Source organism: Belonocnema kinseyi, chromosome 4 (assembly GCF_010883055.1).
Source record: "Belonocnema kinseyi isolate 2016_QV_RU_SX_M_011 chromosome 4, B_treatae_v1, whole genome shotgun sequence".
Taxonomy (NCBI): domain Eukaryota; kingdom Metazoa; phylum Arthropoda; class Insecta; order Hymenoptera; family Cynipidae; genus Belonocnema; species Belonocnema kinseyi.
Genome location: NC_046660.1, coordinates 35,016,742 through 35,026,716, shown reverse-complemented (window position 1 = coordinate 35,026,716; position 9,975 = coordinate 35,016,742). Strand labels below are relative to the sequence as shown.

Here is a 9,975-nt window from a genome sequence, read left to right as displayed (position 1 = left end):
CAAAGAATGTTGAATAAACTAGATGCAAGCATGAAGAGCGTGGGCCTCAAAATTAACGCAAATAAAACAAAAACTATGGTGTTCGAAGGAAAGAGTGAGAAACACTATTCAATATTTTATGAAATGATGAGAGAATTGAACAAGTTAATAAGTTCGTATACCTTGGAAGCTTATTTACTAGGGACAGGAAGATAGATGAGGAATTAGATAGACGAATAAATGAAGGTAAGCAGGTTATTGGTAGAGCAGGTCCCCTTATCAGAAGTAAAAATATATTCAATAAAGCTAAAATGGCAATACATAATTCCATATTTGTACCGACTGTACTATACGGTAGCGAGACATGGACTTATCAAGAAAAAGATAAGAGTAAAATTAACGCAATTGACATGAGATTCATGCGCATAATATGCGGGAAAACCCTGATGGACAAAGTAAGTAACGAGACAATTCTAAAAGAATGTGGTGCAGAAGAGACGCTAGTAGGCACATGGGAAAGAAATCGGTGAAGATGGTTCGGACATGTTGAGAGAATGCCAAATGAACGACTAACGAAACAAGTGTATAAAGGTAAAGTAAATGGCAGCGTGCCCAGAGGTAGACCGCGGAAAGAATGGTTATAATGAGTGAATGAGACCCTAGTTAGAAGAGACATAAGAAGTCACAGAAACACGAGAGCCTGCATGAAAAAATGCATGGACATAAAAGAAGCTAGAGAAGTATGCCAGGACAGGAAAGTATGGCGGCAAATAGTTAATATAAAGAGTGTCAGTGGAGTGAATGACGCCTGAAACAAAAGACCTTGGCCACTAATGGACCCAACTGGGGAACCTTACATAACGACTTCATGAGATTCTTCGCTTGGGGTGATTGCTAGAGAGATTGATCAGCAACCTGGGTCGGAGCAGTGTTGCGGCACGAACGTGTTATTTACTTAAATAACACGAGAATTCTGGATCAATCTGAAAAATTTCTATCCCTTCCACACACTACTCCTTTCCCCTACCGAGTGAGTCACGCCTACACCGAAAGGGAAATGGCTTAACGGTGTAATAATAATAATTATAATAATATCAAATGTCTATTACCATTTTTTTTGTGTACCTTGGTCTGGTACTGCTTATTCTGATATTGCAAAATAATGATCGCATTTTATTTTTTCTGATCCTAATAGGACCCTGCTGTGGTTGTTTAATCATTTTCCCTTTACTTAAGTGAAGCCGAACACTTTTTTTTAATTGGTCATTAAAGAAGGTTCTCAAAGTACGTACGGCCTTGACGTTTACATTCCCATTGTCATAATCGCGCTTCGAGTTCTACTATCAGATTATACAGGCTCTAATTTTAAAAAATTTGGGCTTATCGAAAAATTTGGCTAAAATAGTTTTAAAATATACTTGGTATCTAGTGAAAATTTTTGAATCTATGAAAAAAATCAATTTTTCCATTTTATGAAAATTTTGAATAGTATTTAACTTTCATAATTTTCATCACAATTAAAAATTTTATTTGGATAATTTGCAAGTCTTTTACCTATCTATAAGAAACTTTGACAAAATTTTTATATTATTAAGAAAAAAAATTTGAAAATTTTGAAAATGCTATAATTTTTTTAATTTTGGGCTAATCGAAAAAATCGGCTAGAAAAGTTTCGAAATATATTTCGTATCTAGTGAAAATTTTGAATGAGATTTTTGGATTTACGAAAAAAATAATTTTTTATATTTTTTGAAAATTTTCAAAATTTTGAAAAGTATATAACTTTTCTAATTTTCATCAAAATAAAAAATTTTATTTAGATAATTTGCAAGTCCTTCACCCATATATAAGACACTTCGACAACATTTTTTAAAATTAAAAAAAAAAAATTTCAAAATTTTGAAAATGCGCCCAATTTTTTAATTTTGGTTCGAAATATCTGATTAACGAACTTAGCCTTCATTTTGGGTACCTTCAGAAGTGTATCAAATGCGGACCGATGAAATTTTATGATTTTCGGATTCTGCGAGTGCCGAAACGTAAAGATCCGACAAAAACCAGAGATCGAAAATTTGGACGATTACATTACATTCTCAGAAATGACAATGTAAAAAGTGATGATCGTACCAATATACAAAAGAAAGGGAGATAGAAGCGACTGCAATAATTACAGAGGGATGAGCGTATTAAGTAGCGTAAGTAAAATATACTCAAAAATACTTATTCGTAGGGTAATGAAAATAACAGAAGAAAAGTTTTGGGAAACGCAATGTGGGTTTATGCCAGGAAGGTCATGTACGGAATAAATATTTAGCTCAAGGAAAGTCACAGAAACAAGTATGAGAGTAGGAAAAAAAGTTTTCTGTGAATTTTTTGACCTAGAAAAAGCTTTTGATAAGGTAGATAGAAGTCAACTTTGGCAAGTCCTGAAAGAGTATGGAGTCAATCGATGGTTCCTACAAGCTATTAAAACAAAATACACGGGTAGCAAAGCGAGTGTAAGGGTAAATAGGAAATTGAGTGACTGTTTCGATATTATTCAAGGAGTTAGACAAGGATGCGTTCTGTCTTCATGGTTATTTATATTATTCATGGACAAGTGTTTGAGAATGGCTTTTTTCGACGTAGGTGTGGAGCTTGAAAGAGTAAGGGTACGTGGGTTAGCTTTCGCAGATTATAAGGTTGTTCTGGCAGAGGCAACCGAAGACTTGCAAAGAATGCTGAATAAACTGAATGCAAGCATGAAGAGCATGGGCCTCAAAATTAACGCTAATAAAACAAAAACTATGGTGTTCGAAGGAAAGAGTGAGAAAAAATTATGCAATATTGGTACTAAATGATGAGGGAATTGAACGAGTTGATACGCTCCTATACCTTGGTAGCTTATTTACTAGGGACGGGAAGATAAATGAGGAATTATCTAGTCGCATAAAATGAGATAAGAAGGTTATTGGTAGAGCAGGGCCCCTATCAGAAGTAAAAATATATCAAATAAAGCTAAAATGGCAATACATAATTCTATATGTGAACCGACTGTACTATCGCGTGTGGAAATAATTCCTGGAAGACTAGAATTATTCTAGCGCCACTACTGGATTATTCGTGGCTGTTTGTTCACGCCGAATTAGTTTGGCGCTCTTTTGGCGCTATCTATACCTACTAGATAGAAAAATCCATCACGCAGTTCTACGTAGACCCACTAATGTCGCTAGCTAGAATGTAACATTACATTAAAATAAAAATTCCGTCTAAAATGTAGCTTGTCTCTAGAAAGTACTTCTATTTGGACTTTGAAAAAGAAGGCGTCATTAAAAACTAATTAATAAAAGATAACAGATTACATTTATGGCAGTGCTCAAATCAAAGGAAATAGAAGAAATAAACTTGCCTGTGTTGTCAGTACTGTCTCATAACGCAGATTTGTTAATTTAATTTATCACTGAATATCGATTGATCTGACGCAGTATAGATTGTTTATTGGCAAACTATTGAATGAAAGAGAAAGCTAATATAAAAAATTATTGCTGAATAAAGACATTTTATCGTTAGGTTTTCTAGGAAAGTAATTTTTCTTTTCGTATGACATGTATCCAGTACTCATGTATATTAAAATGACATATTTCCTAACCTTAAATATTATGCAGTGCTACCAACAGCACTCAACTTTCATCATGCAGTGCAATTTCAAAACTGCTACCAAAAATGTTGGCAAAAATGACGGGAACCGGATTGCAAGAATCAGATGTTTGCCATGCCGTTATTCAGTATGAATACTTTTCGTTTCGCGACCACGAGGTTTGAAGTTTTCCAGATCTTTTTTCGACGTAAGGGCGTTGGAATCAAGACCCAACCTCAAAACTGGATTTTCTCATTTACTCCATAAATACTAGAATTACATATTTTCTAGATAATCAGGGCTTAGTCCTCTTTTCAATTAAATCTTTATTTGGAGTAGAACATTGGCTAATTCCAATAGTTTTTGTATAAGGTCTTTTTTTTATTCTAACCGCAGCATTTGAAGAAAAACCTAATGATTAAAAAAATAAGTAATTCTAATAATTATGGAGTAAAATGAAAATTCAGTTTTGAGGTTGGCTTCTGTTTCCAAAACATTTACAATTGACATTTTTTTTTTATCAATAACATTTGGAAACATTCTGTCAAAAAAGCACATACGAGCTATATTTCATTTTTCTTACAGAAATCTGGAATTTGTTAATATTCTCAATGTGGCTCATAGTGCTTTTATGTCAGGAATGATTTAACTATAAAAATTAGTATCAAATTTGCAATCTAGAGCGTATCTAGATCTACTAGATTTTACTAGATTTACTAGAACGCGCCAGTACCGCTATTGTAGATAGCGGCTTGTAGATTAGAGCGTTCCATTTGCGCACTGCCCCAGAATAGTTTCTCGAGATAGCGCCAGTATAAACTCGTGGCAGTCTAGGCTGGAACAATGTAACGCCATGAATTATTTCTACACGGGATACGGTAGCAAGAAACAAAATGAGGACCGAGATAATCTTCAAAGAATATGGTGCAGAAGAGACGTTAGTAGACACATGGGAAAGAAATCGGTTAAGATGGTTCGAGCATGTTGAGAAAATGCCAAATGAACGACTAACGAAACAAGTGTATCAAGGTAAAGTAAATGGCAGCGTGCCCAGAGGCAGACCGCGGAAAGAATTGTTCGAAAGTGTGAATGAGACCCTACGTAGAAGAGACATAAGAAGCCACCGAAACACGAGAGCCTCCATGAAAAAATGCATGGACGTAAAAGAAGCTAAAGAAGTATGCCAGGACATAAAAGTATAGGGGCAAATGGTTTATAAAAAGAGTCTCAGTAGAGTGAATGACGCCAGAGTCAAAAGACCTTGGATACTAATGGCCCCAAGTGGGGAACCTCACATAACGACTTTGTGGGGATCTTCACTTGGGGTGATTGCTACAGAGATTGATCAGCAACCTATGTCGGAGCATTGTTGCTGAACGAACGTGTTATTTAAGTAAATAACACGAGAATACTGCATCTATCTAAAAATTTTATTTCCCTTTCTCACATTACTCCTTTCCCCTACTTAATGGTTTAATGGTGCTTAATGGTGCTTTAATGGCTTAATGGTGTAATAATAATAATAATGTAAAAAGTTGGAATTTAAAGACATCTCATCTTTGGGGCCATAATTAAAATTAAATGAATATATATTTTGAATAAATTTAATAAAAACCTTATGATTCATTATTTCATATACCATAGAAAAATATAACTTTCAGCAGAAAAAAATATTTAATTTTTCAAAAATTTTTGTTTTAAGTGTAAACATGTTTCACCATGCAAGCTAAAATGTTCACAAGAATAGTGATATCTAGTGAGATTTTATAGAAATGTAACTTTTGTAATACCTTTTTGAAGAATTGATAAAATGACATCATCCTGCCTCATTTTATAGTGAATTCCGATCTTATTAAAGAGAAATATTTCACCTTCAATATAGACTGGGACTACTATCAGGTTCCGGTAAAGCGCAGTCCCAGTGTAATTAATAATAAAAGAACTCAATCATCCGTAAAACGTTGGTGTCATAGTCGTGATCGGCAATGCAGTTTCGATTAATATTTAACACTTCAAGCTGTGATTGATGATAAGTTTGTCACGTGTTGCATTACAGAAAGAAATCTTTAAATTGGTCGCGGAAAAATGTGGTTAGGAAAAATTTGGGAACTATAATTTTAAACTTTAGTGGATTTATTAAAACCCCAACATGGATTCTAAAAATAAACTCTGAAATATAGGTCCTTATCCATGAAAGAAGAATTATATAGAGCGTATAATATGAATGGGAAAATAGAGGCACTTGATCTAACTTATCACTTAAAGTATATTCAGAAAAACACTTTACAAAAGTTAAATAATGAATCTGGGTGTGAGTAATGGCTCGTTGACGGCTTTAAAGTTTGAAGGTCGATTAGTCTACTTCCACTTACAGCTTAAGGGAAATTTTAAAACCCTGATTAAACGAGAAACGTCTACTCTGGTGAAGTTAAAAACTGCTTAATCTTCAATGCAAATTCAAAAAGTTTAATTTAAAAAAAGACCAATTCAAGTTCCTTTGGTTTTATTTCGAAATCCGACTCGACTGCCATTCTAATTAAAAATGGGTAAACCCCCGGGTATTTTATTTAGGATTGGGAATTTTTTGTTATCGAAAAGTCTTCTTTTTCTACTTTATCTTGTTTTTATTATTTATTTGGGAGCCAGGAAGAGGAAAATCTGATTCTTTCACGTGTGAAACCATCAAAGTTAATTGATCTTAGATTATATGTAGGGGAGATCACCCTAGAGTACGTAATGACCCTATAGCAGGTTATAATCATTAATTATAATCACGAATATAAGTAAAATAATCGATTATAATTTTAATATGTAACACGCGTCGTGTCTTAACTATTAATTATATTAAAATAATTATTTGACATACATTAGTATTTCAAATGAATGATTATCTACTGCAGGATAATTATCTACTGAAGGCTGGTCTCCTCTATACATATAATTATACTACAGAGTAGACAATTTAAGTCTGTAATTGAGAAAAAGTTTGGTGCATGTGAATAAATAATTGTCAAATTACAAAAAGACATTTTTAAATTGTTCAAGGAAAAAAATATAGGCACCTCAATTTTTGTACAGATTTTCATGAAAATCTTAGCAGGAAAAAATTGTAAAAATATGAGACAATATGCGTGGGACAGGTGAAGGTTTTGCCAATGCTAATACAGAGTGTCAAAATGCTCTGATGATTAGCGATTATTTCCTGGCGAATGAAAGGTGAAAAAGTGCCATAATCATATTATCATTTCCGAATACTCAACTTTGAATAGCTCTAAGTCATTGGAAATGAATTATGAAAATTCTGAAAAAATGTATGTTTTCATAGGTCCTTTTTGTACACAATGGTGAAATTTAGAGCCAAAAATAATCATTTGTTAATAAGTTGTTAACAACAACGTAGGGAGGTGTCATCTCCTAAACTAAGATACGTACAGAGATGATTCTTGAAGCAAATTACACATTTCTGGCTTCTGAAAGTGTTGCATGCATTTTCAATGAGCAAAAAGTTGCATTTGAATGTTTAAAAAATTATTTTCATCTGGGAAAAATACAAAAGACTTTACGATAATCGGGGCTACTGATCCCTTTTTGAGACCCCGCTGGGAATGCGGTTGCCTCGATTATCATTGAGTCTTTTGTATTTTTCCAAAAAGAAAATCATTTTTTAAACTTACAAGTGCAATTTTTTGCTCGTTAAAAATACATGCAACACTGTGAAAAACCAAAAATTTGTAACTTGCTTCAAGAATCATCTCTGTAAGTTCTTTAGTTTCGGAGATAACACCTCCCTGCGTTTTTGTGAACAACTTACTAACAAATAGTTATTTTTGGCTCTAAATTTCACCATTGTGCACAGAAAGGATCAACGAAGCCACATGTTATTTTCAGAATTTTCAGAATTTATTTTTAGTGACTTCGAGCTATTCAAAGCTGAGTATTCGGAAATGATAATATGATTATGGTACTCGTACTTTTTCACCTTTCATTCACCAGGAAATAATCGCAAAAATAATTTGTCTTAATTAAATAATTTGTAGGAAATAATTTGTACAAAAATTGACGTGCCTATATTTTTTGGACAGATAGTAGACACCCTGAAAATATTTGAAAAGTTAAAGCGCATGAGGACGTAAGTGTCACGTTTTTTTACTTTGGTGTATAAAAAAAACTATTTGGCATGCAAAAATGTTAATAAACGTTTTATTGTAGTATAGAAAAAAAAGAAAAACCATAGTTTTCTAAAAGCCAACCTCGAAAACGATTTTTGATGGTTCTTATCTTTGAATTAGTTGCTTCTTTATGAACGCTCTTTTCACGAATTAATAGAGTCAGGTGAGGAATACAAATAGTTATTTTTTTACAGAATTTGTTACAGTTAACGCTATCTTGTATCTCAAGACTGTCCTTTTTAGGGGTGTTTCATGAGGTATGTTACTTTTATGGTAGGACGGAGAATAAAAAGAGTTCAAAAATACTTTTTTATTGGGAAAAAAGTCAAATGCACCAAATGTATACAGCTTTCAGTATCCCACATACTATTCTTCAAGGAAGGCGTTCCGTCACGTACACAGAGATTTTCTCAGAGATGCTTTCTTTTTTAAAAGCGCTTACAAAACCCCGGGAAGATGTTTTAGTTTTTTCATTAAAATTAAATGCCTTAACGTTAGACAATTTATTTACTTACGCCCGTATGCACTGCCGTCTTCATTTTTCAATATAATTTTACTTTCATTTAAAAAATTGATATCTCAAATGCTTACCAGTCACATCATCTTCGCCTTCTTCCATTTTAAATTTTTCGGCACTCCAAGCCATTGATGTTACCCCAGCACCTAACTGAACTTCAGAAACCATCGCCCCATGAACATCCATTACGATTAATTGCCCAGCAGTCGTTCCAAAATAGACCTTGTAAACCACAAAAAACAAGAAAATAAATATTGCAAATTTTATATTCTATAAACGAACAAGTTCATTGGTTTATTGATAATAAATAAACAAATTTTCAGGGGTTGAACGAATATTTCTAACTACATATAGCTTCAAGCTCAATAAAAATCCAAGCATCAGCATGGCACGATGGTTCACAGTTGACCTCACTCATATTGTTCAGATTAGGGAAGATATATACGTCGATCGAAAATCGTAAAATCACTCTGCAATAAATAGTAAATGCATGACTGAAATGTTTTACGAGAAGCATTATAACGATGTTAATGATAGGAACGATCGATTGTAACACAAAACTGTAATATCAGACAAGTTATGGGCGACCTATCAAGTGACCTATCTAATATATAGAATGATGCATCGTGTTTCTAAATAGCCAGTAAGAATTTCCTCTCTGTATTCGGTTCAATAATTTCTTATTCGAATATAAATTTTAAATTCATGCCTGAACTACTGTAAGACGCCCAGTCATCATCAAGAGCATTTTGCAAACATAGATTAACAAATTTTATTTGAGAAAACTCCTGACATAGCAGAAAGTCATAGAATTCTTGTACTATTATGTACAAAAACCGACATCAAATTTTCGTCAATACGTAAGGAAATACATGTTTATTAATAAGGAGAGTAGTATTCCGCACTGTAAATTAATTTATCTCTGTAAAACAATATTTCACCTGTTTTAATATTCATTATCTCTTAATATATTTTATTGATCGAAGTGTCTCGTCGTCCCGAAATGCGGGATGAGTAATCAGATATTTTTCATAAATTTGCTTAGTCATCCCGAATTTTCGGTACGATTGGTCCATACCCTTTTCCAACTCCCTAATTGTTGCGAGACGACTAGACACAACCATTATTAATTTGGCAAAAACAGAAGTGCATATTAATAATAAATTATTACAGATTATGAATGTTAATTAATTTTCACCCTAACCTTATAATATTTGAGAAAAATTTTCAAAGTTTACCATATAGCTTAAGCTAGCGAAGTCTGGGCCGTTTACCTTACTCCTTATTAAAATTGCTTTGGAAATAACAATAAGTATTTTATAACCAATTAATTCACATTTTGATCACTCTTTAAATAATTGTAAGATTTAAGAATTTGTCACGAGGCTTTTTTTGATCATCTGTGTTCCACAGATTTCAAATTATAAGACTGTTAAATAAAGTCTATATAAATTATAAAGTAATTTTTAAAAGTTGAAAAATAATTTTCTTTCAAATGTTTGATATTTACCTGCTGATCATCAGGTGTCCATATGCCGCAAGTTATTATCGCCTTATCATTGAGCATTGACGACCAGTACCTTTGCCCAGCAACACTTCCCACCAGTACAAAACCATCCTACATAATAAAGTAGTTAAAATTATCAATATTCAAATTATATTAAAAATATAAGATATAAATATATAAAATCAGA

At 32.9% G+C, this 9,975-nt stretch overlaps 1 protein-coding gene across 1 annotated transcript in view; it reads right to left on the bottom strand.

Annotated features, from left to right (window-relative positions):
- The window catches only part of LOC117171493 (tubby-related protein 4), a 152,731-nt gene that overhangs the window by 20,203 nt on the left and 122,553 nt on the right, over window positions 1-9,975 (bottom strand). The window contains exons 4-5 of the mRNA XM_033358852.1: window positions 9,792-9,899; window positions 8,356-8,503 (exon numbers count right to left, since the gene is read on the bottom strand). Coding sequence (XP_033214743.1) covers window positions 8,356-8,503; window positions 9,792-9,899 — 256 coding nt within the window. The remainder of the gene's footprint in view (window positions 1-8,355; window positions 8,504-9,791; window positions 9,900-9,975) is intronic.